The sequence below is a fragment of the Castanea sativa genome, chromosome 1, assembly GCF_040712315.1.
Source record: "Castanea sativa cultivar Marrone di Chiusa Pesio chromosome 1, ASM4071231v1".
In the NCBI taxonomy this organism is placed as follows: Eukaryota; Viridiplantae; Streptophyta; class Magnoliopsida; order Fagales; family Fagaceae; genus Castanea; species Castanea sativa.
The window spans coordinates 45,211,267-45,224,007 of record NC_134013.1 but is presented as its reverse complement, the minus strand read 5'-3'; the positions used below and the strand labels follow the sequence as shown (position 1 = coordinate 45,224,007).

Genomic DNA, 12,741 nt, shown 5'->3' with positions numbered 1-12,741 from the left:
TATGACTGCTAGTGGACTGAAGGTGAGTACAAGTGATGAAGCTGAAATGCTTGCATATAGAAGAGCTATTGAATTTGTTGATTATGCTGGTTTCTCAAGGCTGATCATTGAGGGTGATAATATTAATGTAATCCAAGCCATTTCTTCTTCATTGGAAAATAATTCACTGTTTGGTAATGTTGCTGATGATATTCACCATTTGATTTGGGGGTTATAGTGGACTAGTGTTTGCTGCATAAGGAGAAGTGGAAGTAAGGTGGCACATGTATTGGCTCAATATACTAGGAATACATTAGATGAGGATTTGTATTGGATGAAAGATTCTCCTCCACCTGCAATGGAAGCCTTGTATCTTGATTCTTTATCAATTTGAATGAATGAATATTCTTCTCTCAAAAAATTTGAACTAATATCAACTTATCTTTTTCCCTTTATTTTTTCACATCTCTAGATAAAACCTTACCTTTACTTAATAATAACTTAAAATTTAAATTTTACTTGACTTTCTTCTCAATTTTTTTTTCTTGTTTTACTTGACTTATTTTGCAACTCAAGTCTTTTTCTTCAAAAAAAAAGAAGTCATTTACAATCCTTTAATTTTAATTTATTAATTTAATCTAATCTTACTATTAGTTATATATATATTTTTTTCAAAAGGATGATATTTTACCATTTGGTAAAACAAAAATTATAAAGTATAAAAGTCATTTTAAAGAACAAAATCATAATATGTTAAAGTTACTTTAAAATGAGGCATATAAGATTAATGCTATTATAAGCTAATTTTATTTCATTCCTTTCAATATTACTTTCAAACAATGTTATTTACATTTCATTTCATTTCATTATTTTATTTTAAAACATCCAAACAAATTTTTTTAATTCCATTTCATTCTATTAATTTTACTACTAAATCCATTCCATTTTTTTAATGGCTATTCTATTTCATTTCATTCTTTGAATTTTAGGGACCATAATTGGTAATTAATTTAATAAATTAATTATTTTTATAAACTAAAACATTTACTTTTTAATTATTTTTCACTAAATAATATTTTTTTGAGCAAAAGGATAATAATTTTTCACAAATTGAGAGAAGGTACAAGTCCAACACAGCGCGAAACCGAGATTAGAAAAGTTTGCAGAGAAGAAAGAAGAAGAAGAGACTCAACTAGAAATTAATTCCCATTGAGATTTCACTGAATCTTTGGCCCTTTCAGAAACCTTAACCCTAATTTCCCTCTTCAACAGCGAGCTCTGGTTCTCAGCGAAATGGTTTGGCTTCTCAAACCCTATATATATATATATATATATATATATATATTTTTTTTTTTTGGGATAAACTGTTTCTCATTGAAGTAAATTTCAGCTATATATATGTATGTATATGACATATTATGTAACTGTGGAGTTACAATGTCTGACTGCATGAGGTACAACCCACCCAGTATTGCATTGTGATTTGATTTGTATAGGGTCTGCAAATGTGGTTTTGAATTGGGTTTAATGTATGAATTATAGTGTGTGTGTGTGTGTGGGGGGGGGGGGGGGGGTTGTTAATATTTTGAAAGGCATTAGATTTATGTTGAAAAGAGAAGTGGGAGTGCACCATGTTCAATGGCTACTACCATTTTTTTTAAAGCTGAAAACTGCTTTATGCACCTCTTCAATTGCAGTGGGTATCTCCTTGAAACATTCTATACCTTTCCTCTCTATCTCACACACACTTTTTTTAAAATTATTTTTTATTGTTTTTTCTTTAATTTTAAAATTAAAATTTCAAGTATTTAATAAAATTTGTTTTTTATATAAAAAAAATTGATTGTGAGTTACACATGCCTGCAATAGATTTAGAATGCATGACCTCACCCTCCATCCCATTATTTTTATACGGGGGGAGGAAGTGCCATTTCAACTAGAGCTCATTGACTAAATTTTTTTTTGGGGGTAGAGAATAATAGTGTTACTGAAAGCCTAGAGAGAGTATGTTACTTAGAGAACGCAAGATTGTCAGATTTGGCCCTTTCTAGTTTTCTATGTTTTAGACTACAGGGGGTAGTGCCTAGGAGAGGAGAGTTGTGGATTTACTTTTTGGGTGGAGGAATTGGTTTTAGTAAACATTAGCAGCTTTTTTGTTTAGGACATAACCTTCCTTTGTTTATGGAGGGAGAGGAACAATTGCACATTCAAAGGATTGGAGATTTTGGTTATTGAGTTAAAAAAAAAAATCATTGTTTTTCATAGAGATCTTGTACTCTTGGCTTCAATGATGTTCATTCTATTGTATATTTTATAGATTCTCTCTCTTTCAGAATGTAATTTTTTAGGGGGCACTTGGTGTACACATCCTATGTACACATTAGGTTTCACCTCAAACTATTACTTGTCGAAAGGGGGATGGTTGTTTGGGGGCCTATTGCTGGAATATGGGTGACATCAGCTGAGCTTATCAGGAAAGATAAGTATAATATCAATTGAACTACTGTCAACTCAATTGTCTCTAACCTATATGCTATTTTCTCCTCACTCTTCTTACACATACAACACTGGTCAATCACGATAACATGCTTCTTCTTGAGATTATCCATTATAAGAATTCCCCCCCAAAGCTACCTTCCAAAGTAAGAAAAGGCCACACCCTAAACTTTGGGCTTCCAAATGCTCTTCCAGGTGAAACATGAGCCCCATTAGATTTTAGAACTTTGTAAAAAGACTGAACTTCAAACACTCTACATTGGGTTCCAATTTCCAACATAATTTTTCCTCTTCACACTTCAGTGGCATACAGTAGGGCCATAAAGGAGATTATAGACTCCAATGTTCTGTGGAGCTCTGACAAAACTGACATCCCAATGAATAATGGATAAAAATTCTAAGGAGGTTACCTTACTGTCAAATTACTTAATCTTGAAGCCAGCCAAACAAGGTTTCTTGATGGTGAAATAAAAGGCAAATAATCCTATTCGATAAACATGCTGCTGAGGAAGCAAATATATTTCCTAGAAGTCACGTCTTAAGAAATCTGCCTGTTCCACAAAATTACTAAAGATTTGACAGCCTGCCCGAGCCTGTAATGACACTAATTTTCCATAAACATCGCTTTGATCATTCTCTTTCAAGGACCCTTTAAATTTTACATAAAAACTTACAAAAATGTTGTATAATGCTTGTGAATGTCATCTACCACTCAAAGCTGCTTAAGGCATAATGAAGAAATAATTGTGGAAAATTAATTACACTTCTCATTTTTAGAATTAGTGAGCTATATAAAGTTTCAGGTGCCTCTGGAGTTTTGTTCATAAGTCATCTTATCTGTTGTAACTATTTTTTTATTACCCTGCTATTTGGAAGAAAAACATTTCTTTATAGGATTTTTTAAAATAGTATTTAAAGCAAAGACCAATGCACCAATTGCAGTACGTTAGAGTTGTAATTCACTAGTTATTCCAGATTCTCGCCCTGCAACATTTCTTGTGGTCCAGGTACCAAATGAAGGAGATATTGCAACAGAAAAACGAAAGGCTGAAGAGCAGGTTGTCTCAGAAGAAAAAAGGAAAAAGAAGAAGAAGAAGAAGCAAGTTGCTACTCCTCGTCCTGCATGCTCATGGGTGTACTTCAGGTAATTCTTAGTTTCGTAGAAGTACGTTCTACTTTGAGCACATGCCTCTTGGGGGTATTGTTACCAAAAAACTAACGTCTGAATTAATATTGTAGCCGGGAGTTTATCAAAGAGTACATTGCTTCCCATCCTGAGTCCTCTGGCCTAAAAGCTGTGAGCCTAATGATTGACTTCCCAAATTGATTAACAATGACTTATCTTTTATTTCAATGTAAGTTTTCAAGAAAATCATTGATCTTAATGACTTTTGTCAAATTCAGGCCACAAAGGCTGCATCGGATGCCTGGAAGTCTATGAGCCTTGAGGAGAAAGCAAAATACACTAATCGTGCTCGTGAAGTGTGGGATAACTACTTGAGTACGGCTCCTGCCTGTACTCCTAAGCCAAGGAAACAGGTAAAGTATATTTATTGGTGATGGCTTTCTCATCTGTGATTTTGCATCTGGTGAATTTTACAGCTTTTATAATGCAGACTAAACTGGTTACAAGATGCTCTCCTGGACGCTTATTCAATGTGTTAAAGCGCCTCACACCTGAACAGAAGGCTGCTGTGAAGAGCATGGGATTTGGCAGCCTCCTTGGCCTTAGATGTAGGACACTCCGCCGCAGTTTGTGCCTTTGGCTATTGGAGAGGTTCAACACTACAAGATGCAGCTTGGAGATTTGTGGTGAGAGGATTCCTTTATCCCCAAAAGATGTGGAGCTTGTGATGGGGTTAGCAGCTAGTGGAAAGGATGTAGTGAACTCAGGGCCGGATGATTTGATTGCAGTCTTACGTCACAGTTACAATGCTTCAAATCGTGGGATCTCAGTGCGACTTCTAGAGGAGCGGTTGGCAGCTCCTGAAGCAGGAGAGGATTTTAAGAGATCATTTGTCCTCTATGCATTGGGAACCCTTTTGTCTCCAACAGCAAGGCTGGATGTTAGCCCATCGTTCCTCCACTTTTTGACGAATATGGATGTTGTCCATCAGTACAACTGGGGGAAATTCTTACTTGATCGGCTTGTTCGAGAAGTATCTCGTTTTCGTCAAGGGAAGCAACGGGCAGTTGGTGGTTGTCTTTTGTTTCTCCAGGTAAACTAAGTTCTTTTACAGAAGCTTTCATGATTTTATTTTAAACTATTCAGATGTATTATTGATTGCCACTGAACTTGTATTTCTTTTCAGCTCTTTTACTATGAGAGCATCTCTGTTGACGGACTTGGTCCTTTGGCCACTGCAATTGTTCCATGCTTGTCTTCATGGGGCGAGGATGAGATTACTGAGAGAGAGAAACGAGAAAGAAAGCTTGGTGGTTATGGTTTAGGAGAGGTATGTCTTAAATTTGCAACATGCGATAGTATAAAGTATGAATGTATTTGTCAATCTAGCTTTTCTTTTGCAGGTGATTTTTAAGGAGAGGTGCCTTGTTATGGAGTACCCAGAGTGTAGAGATCAATTGGATGGCGCACCAGTGGACAGCATAAGCATGGGGGTTGAGCGTGGTCCTCTTTTTGAGCAGGTGGGGGGGACCCAGGTAGTCCTGACTTGAGATTCTTGGAAATGTTTAATTTAGAGTGTTTTTTTTTTTTTAAAAAAATTATTATTATTATTTTTTTACTACATATAACTGCTCATGCACCCATATGGGATTGAACCCGTGCGATATGATTGGTTGGTCTTAAGACCTTAGGCTAAATTATGTGAGAAGTAAATGGTTTCTTATTTTAATTTCCTGTAAACAATCTTGTTTTTCCCAACCAATCAAAGTGGAACCAAATAGCCTTTTCGTCTTTTTGACACAATGTCAGTAGATTTGGAGGCAAAAAAATAGTCCTCAATGGCTTGGTTGCCATCTTCTGAATGATGGACCACATGAAACAGCATTTTATGCTTTATCTTTCAGATTTAGTCCTCTTTAATTGTGGTATATAAATGGATTTTTTATTGACGAGTTTATCATATTATAATCTGGTTCTTTGAATTTTTTTAATCATTTGTGCATTTCTAAATTGACAACCTTGATCTGTCCCTTGCCCATGTCAAGCCAAGGGTGAGTTTTTGAGCCCTAGGCCTAGTTTTCATCTTGAGTTGTCTTGATTATGATATACAAAGAATTTATTCTGTAACTTAATTTGGTTTTCATTTTGGTGGGCAACTTAGGCCTGGCACAAGTGGCACATCTAAGGTCCATTGACCTAATATTGTATCATAAGTCATAACCCATAAAAAGATCTTCTGGTTATGATCTCAAATATTTTGACACTTTAATTTGCTTGTCTACTATGTAGGCTGATGAAGAACAAATAAATGGGGAAATCACTATGGATGAGGTAGTTAATTTTCTTATTCTTTATGTTTTCTTGACTTTAAATTTTCTTCTTGTCATCTTCTTCCTCTTGACCATAGAGTCACCTGACAGTGGGGAGGGGTTGTGATACGTATAGTCTCACATGTTTTAATCAATCTTAGTGGACATAAAGTTTGAGATGAATCCCTGACCTTCCATTTATGTGCTCACATGTTTTAATCAATCTTAGTGGACATAAAGTTTGAGATGAATCCCTGACCTTCCGTTTATTTGCTATGATGAACACGTGTTACTGATAGCTCTAGCAATCCGCAATCTATTTTTGCTCATGGTATACGTGTAAGTGGGCATAAACACAATTTGTTATTTATGATAAGACATGGTATTGGTTGATATATTATGGATCACATATATAAAAAGGTCGTACCCAATAAACAAAGCTCCCACTATGACACTTATATAATGCCCCTCCACACTCCCTCTCTCCCCCCCCCCCCCCCCCCCCCCCCCAAAAAAAAAAAAAAAAAAAAAAACTAGGAAGAAAAAGGAAAGAGTTGAGATGTAATTGAAATTAAAAACTGGAATGATAAAATGTACAGTACAGACGGTTTGGTGGACATAAATAATGCACTGAAAATTATCAGTGGCCTATCATATTGGTTTTGTGCAGTATATAAATGGTTTGGATATTAAAGATCTACTTCCACCTTGAACCTTATATAATAAAAAAGACAAGTAAACAAAGAGAGAGAGAGCTTATCCATTTGTGTTTACGAAAAGAATAAACTAAATCTCTAAGTAAATTTTTCTTCCAACCAAAATTTGATAGACAAGAAATTATTGTTTCTATAGGCTGTTTATCGGCAATGGTTATTGGCATAGTTAGTAGGCTTGCAATGCTCCGGGGGGTAGTCTGTTGCTGAGTACTACTTAATCTGGCAGATGTCTTTATTGCCTATATTTGTTTTCTCTGAATTGGATGATGAACCAGTGTCAGACTCTCCCAATACCAATGTTTATTTCTCTTGAGGAAGTTCCGTGTGTGTGTATATACATACACACACACACACATATATATATATATATATGTATATATATATATATAAGAAAAAGAAAAAGAAGAAATGAAAAAGAGAGAGAAATGAGATTTATGAAGTAGTTTGATCTTCCATGTTCAGTTTTGGATTTTGACTATTTTCACATGTTCCTAGATAAATAGGATTTTTAGCTTCAATTTTATGTTTATTCATTGTATCCTCACATGCATTTTTTAAAAATATAATAAAATTAAGAATGTGGTTGGTGGATATGATTCTATAGGGAGATATGCCAGTTCTTATCAGGAGTAAAAATGTAGTCTGCGGGGATATTGCGGTGGTGATTGATTCAGTTAGAGTGCCGTGCCGGAATAAAGAATATGGGTGCAATGAAACAGTGGATTACATGAATAATGACCATGAAGAAACATGCACCTATTCACCATGTTCATGTCCACTTCAAGACTGCAACTTTGTGGGCTCATCTGATCAATTGTCACTACACTTCAGTAGTAGACATTGGGATTCTGGAAGGCGCTTCAGGTACAATAGTCCATTGGCTGTCTCCTTAGGAATGAATGAGCAATTCCTTGTTCTTCAAGCAGAGGATGATGGTGTTCTTTTTCTCCTTAACAAGGGTGTTGAAAGGATAGGGAACACAGTCATGATAACTTGTATTGGGCCAAGCTCATCAAAGGAAAGGTTCTTGTATGATCTTGAATCAGTAAGAGGAAGCAGCTCTTTGAGATTAAAATCAGCAACACAAAATTTTCCTGGATGGCTTGAGGATTTTCACCCAACAGATTATCTTCTGATTCCATTTTGTTTTCTTGGTAGTTCTGGGCATATCAATTTGGATGTTTGTATATGGAATTCTGCAGAACTTTGCGTAGATTGTCCTTCATAAGTCATTTGCGTAGTGTACAGCTTAATGACTACTACTCAGTCTATACCCCCCCCCCCCTCTCTCTCTCTCTCTCTCTCTCTCTCACAGGTTTATGTATGAGGTCTTGGGAAATATACTAAATTATAGTTTTTGGAAAAATAAAAATGGAAAATGGAATATTGATTTATTGCCCTTGACAAACAAATAAACAAACTCGAAAATGGATGCACTCTCATATTGCTAGAGTTGACAAGTTTAAACAAGAAGGGAAATATCGAGATTTTGACGTTCTTTCTCTCGCTCTATATATTTACATGTTAATCCTCTTCGAAAACTCTTGTGGAATGTTGTACGCTTGTACCTATGATGCGGTAAGACTGGGTTCCTTTTCCATTTCCTCTATGACGCCTGGAAGATGCCAACAAAAAAATGGGGTCTTGATGAGTCATTGGTCTTTCTGGAAATACTGCTTAAACATAGCTTGATCTAAAATTGTGCAGGCTCAGAAATTATAAATTATGATCGAGTTTGGACATGAGAAAATATTTGAGACTTTTCAAGCCTTTTACTAAAGATTTTTGAGGCTTTCACAATCCAAGGGATTTCTGAAGAATATTGGCTGCAAACCTTGTCATTTGCATTGGTGTTAGATTAGGGGGCCTAGCCCCTCTAGAGCGGTTTTCTTTTTTCCCCTCTCTAAGCCTCTTCTCTAGAGCATGTATTAGGGTCCCCCTTTATGTACCCCCTTTTATTTTTCTACTCCTTGCTTGGGCCGCATTCCCTAGGTATGACAATGTTTGTTTTACATTTCATGTACTTTGCTGGGCCATACCCTTGGAACGTTCTGTGGTTGCATTATGCATGATGTATGTATATATATGCCTGTGCATGTGTGGGTGATTGTGCACTTTGTATGATGAATTCTCGTTTCTATATGAGTGACCCTCCCTAGTCATGAGAGCTCTTGACCTTGTAGTGTGGTTATGTGCTCAAGGCAATTGCTGTAGGTGCATATTCATATTATATTGTGTGCATGATCATCGTAGTGTGATTGTCTTGATCCATGTCACCAAGTGACATTGGTTTCCCCGTGTATGCGACACACATCAACATACTTGACACTTTGGAGGGCTTCGGCTCGTCACAGTGCGAGTATGTCAATACGCGCCATATACATAGACGCGAAACCCTGCCGGTGCGCCGTAGCGCACCAAACGCAAAACTCTGCTAGATTTTTGCAGGGGCATCCCCATTGCCGTATTCTCACGTCAAAAGCTTGATGAGAATAACGTTTTGCATGCTATGACGCATTTGAGGCAAAGTGTTGCCAAATTTCCACCACGAAAAAAGGAAAAATGCTGCTAGATTTTCACCGTGGAAATTTGGCAATGACTTCAAACACACTTGGAAAGCATCAATTGGGACAACATCCATTCCGAAACCAAACCTCAAAGCCCAACACATTTAAAGTCCCGAAAGCTAATGCTAATAGCTTGTTTTCAATTGCCAATGTCTAAAAATTATGATTTTACCAAAACAAATGACTATCTACGGACAAGCATAGTGGGATGCCTAACACCTTCTCCACATGTAACCAGACTTTCAAACTCAAGAATCAAGATTTTTTTACCCATCTGTATTATATTAGGAAAAACAACATTTTTCTTAGCCTAGGATCGGTAATAAAATCAAATATAGTTAGGTGACCAATCACACCTTAGAAAAACTCAATGATTGGTGGCGACTTCACTTATTCTTGGTAATATCCTTAAAATCGACTCATATTCCAGCCACACACCCAAGGTATGACACACCTCCACATATGCACGCGAGCGTTGCTGTGATGAGTGGTTGAGCAGTCACGTGGCATCGACATATGCTAGATGTATGTTAGGGTATGCCATGCTAGATGAATGTTAGGCTTTGGTTGACAAGCATGATAGACGTATAGTTATGGATGATTGATGCCATGTTGTGTGTTTAGATGGATGTTAGTATGTGTGTGTGAGTATAGATGTAATGTTGAGTGTGCCTTTAATAGGGTTAAGACATAAAACACAATGAAAGGAAGCCAACCTAAGGGTTGGGCGGTTTTAGGTGCCTAACACCTTCCTAAGATGTACCTTAACTCCGAACCGATATCTCTGGTATTAGATCAAAATGTCCTTTCTCGAGAAGATGCTATATATATGGTTCCAAAAACTAGGTGGCAACTTCCATAGGTGTCTCCTGAGGAAGAGGTCTGTGGTCTATCTCAAGATCAAAGTAATAGATTGTCTCTGTTGTGTGCCTTCACCCTTGCAACTCTATGCTCAGCTGTATACCTGACTCTCCCTCTAGGTTAACGAACGGCCTATCACACCTAAGGTAGGTTATCTGGTGGAAGTCATGGGGAGTCATTGCCATCTCTCTCTTAGCAATGTGAAAGGTGTGGGTAGTGTCCCACCACCTTCGGCTAGCGACTGCACGAAGATGGCACTGGCAAAACTTTCTAGAAGTAAACAGAGGATAGGCTCAAAGCCGGCTGCACGCACCAGGGCCTTTATGTTGTTAGCCAAGGCCCTGTGCCAAGAAGAGATGTGACTAGTACTACTTGTTAGGGACATATTTGATGTAATTGGCTAATCTTTTGACAAAACGCGCTTTACTTATAATTGGGTAGATCTAGGATGGTTTAAGACTTCAAGAAGCATGTTGTTCAAGTCAAGTGTTAAACCCATGCAAATCTATCCAAGAAACAAGTGAAGAAGTGTTGTTCATTAAATCTCGACAGAAGCCTATCTATCGAGGATTAATGTTGAAGCTCGACAGCAGCTTGACAGAAGCTGTATCTGTCGAGAATTATAAAATCAGAATTTCTAGATCTGATTACACGCATATCCTTAAGTATTTGTATAGGATTTATTTTCTCACAACCCTAAACATATATAAGGATTATTTTAAGGGTCGTCTCTGGGTTGTTGCACTTGTTGTTACACACATATTGTAACCGGAGACAGAAATTGCCCTAGTTCATCTTTTTCTCTAGAAGCTACTGTGTCTTTTTGCCAAGGGTTTTGTGACCAAGGAGTTTCTTAATCTTCATGTTGAAGAACTGAAGAACTTTGCAGCCAACATCTTCCTTAAGATGTGGTGTTTGTCACGTATTGGGATTCGTGCATCATTGGTCAGTCATGTACTGGAATTTGTGCATTGAAAGGAGAGATTGCCGCTACAATACTGTTAGGATTAGTGCCCTTAAATCCTATTGTGTGATGTTATGTATGATATTATGTATGACATTATGTATGATATTATGTATGACATGATGTATGACTTAATATTGTGATTGATAAAATTATTTTATTATTATCTAAAATAATGGTAACATGAATATGAGACATTATCATATAGTCCATGAGATGCATTGTATGTGATTTATGTGAAAAGTCACAGAAGATGTAAATCACAAGTTCTTTGTAAACTCAGAATTTATAGTTCGTAGTCGGTGATGAAATTGGGCATTTCATTTGCGAAGACTATAACGTATCAACTAAGATGATTTGTCTTGATCATGGAAGTGGAGACTTGATATATTGATATGTTTTAAGAGTTAAGACATATTGAACAGGACTGCTGTGAGATTTATTATTCTCCTAATGACTGTCAAATGAATAATAAATCTCATGACTTCAATTTGCATGAACTCTTAATCCTGAGAGAATAATGAACCTGATCATGAGGTGTGGGTTGCTTTGATATATTAGGAGTGAGATCTGAAGTGACGGTCAAAACCTCAGTATGTTGGGCAGCCACATTTAGTGTTGATGGAACATATATTCTCAAGATGGAATTCATAATCTCTTGATGGAGATATAAAATATTCCCTTGAGATAAGTTTAATGGTTTCAGTTATTCAGAGAGTTAGGCCTAACCACTTTAATAAGAAATTACTAAAGTATATATTTATGAAATTGGATTTCATAAATATATAATGAATAACTTTAAAGAATTAAACCAGGTATTCAAGGATAAGATGTAGTAATTTACAAAGTGGCAGTCTACATTTATGACTTTGTGTTACTACGAATATTTTATGAAGGGGTTGCATGTATAATAAAGTCTTGGGATATAATTTATTAATAAGGCTTAGAGTGCAATTATATTTATATAGTGGTATTAAATATAATTAATGGTAACTTTGGACTTGTCAAGAGTTGACAGAAAAGCCCAAGGCCTATTGGAGTTGGTGTCTTATTGGTCCCACTTCAAGCCACACACTAAAGCCCAATTGGAAAGGCCCAATAGGCCAGCCCAATTAGATAATCAGTTAGTTATAAAGGGAGAAACATACATAATTTTTTATTAGAAGTAAGAGAAAGTGAAAAATAAAAAAAACGGTGTATGAGAGAGTGTGAGACACACTTTCATTCTCCCTTTGAAAAACTGATTGAGAGACCACACATCTTGGGCGTAAAGTGGAATTGGAGTGAAGATTAAAAGTGTTTCCAAGTGCTTCTAATCTTTATTTTGAATTTCTCCACACCAAGGTACGCCATCTTGTTCTTAAATTCTGAAATTTACATAGTGCACGTTATCAATCATGAATGAAATAGATCCTTGTTTGTTGCTTCCGCTATGTGTTTTGTATGAGATACAAAACCAGAATTTTTCCTTCAAATACAAGTCCAATTGGGTATTGGGGTAAGGGTTCAACTATAGGTTGGTATTAGATATTGGGATTCCTTTTACTTGTAATCGCTTGTTTTGATAATAGTGGATTATTGGGAGTGGTGACATTAAATTTACCCGATGGAGTTTTGCCTCGGAGGTTTTCCCCATTCGTAAACAAATCACCGTGTCAAATTTATTTTCCACTGCATTTAGTTTAATTGGTGATTTGTTTTTGCTACCATACTATTGCATGTT

At 36.3% G+C, this 12,741-nt stretch overlaps 1 protein-coding gene across 2 annotated transcripts; it reads left to right on the top strand.

Annotated features, from left to right (window-relative positions):
• The first annotated feature begins 1,100 nt into the window (after nucleotides 1-1,100).
• Nucleotides 1,101-7,997, top strand: LOC142622367 (uncharacterized). 2 transcript variants are annotated; one of them, XM_075795820.1, is made up of 9 exons: nucleotides 1,101-1,275; nucleotides 3,483-3,619; nucleotides 3,715-3,772; nucleotides 3,880-4,014; nucleotides 4,092-4,694; nucleotides 4,788-4,931; nucleotides 5,005-5,136; nucleotides 5,891-5,932; nucleotides 7,231-7,997. In XM_075795820.1, exons 1-9 carry the CDS (start codon nucleotides 1,273-1,275, stop codon nucleotides 7,852-7,854), a joined length of 1,878 nt encoding a protein of 625 aa, XP_075651935.1. In that variant the 5' UTR covers nucleotides 1,101-1,272; the 3' UTR covers nucleotides 7,855-7,997. The 2 variants fall into 2 exon arrangements, with proteins under 2 accessions (XP_075651935.1, XP_075651937.1); XM_075795822.1 differs by having other exon boundaries at nucleotides 5,005-5,121; nucleotides 7,231-7,995.
• The last annotated feature ends 4,744 nt before the right edge of the window (nucleotides 7,998-12,741 follow it).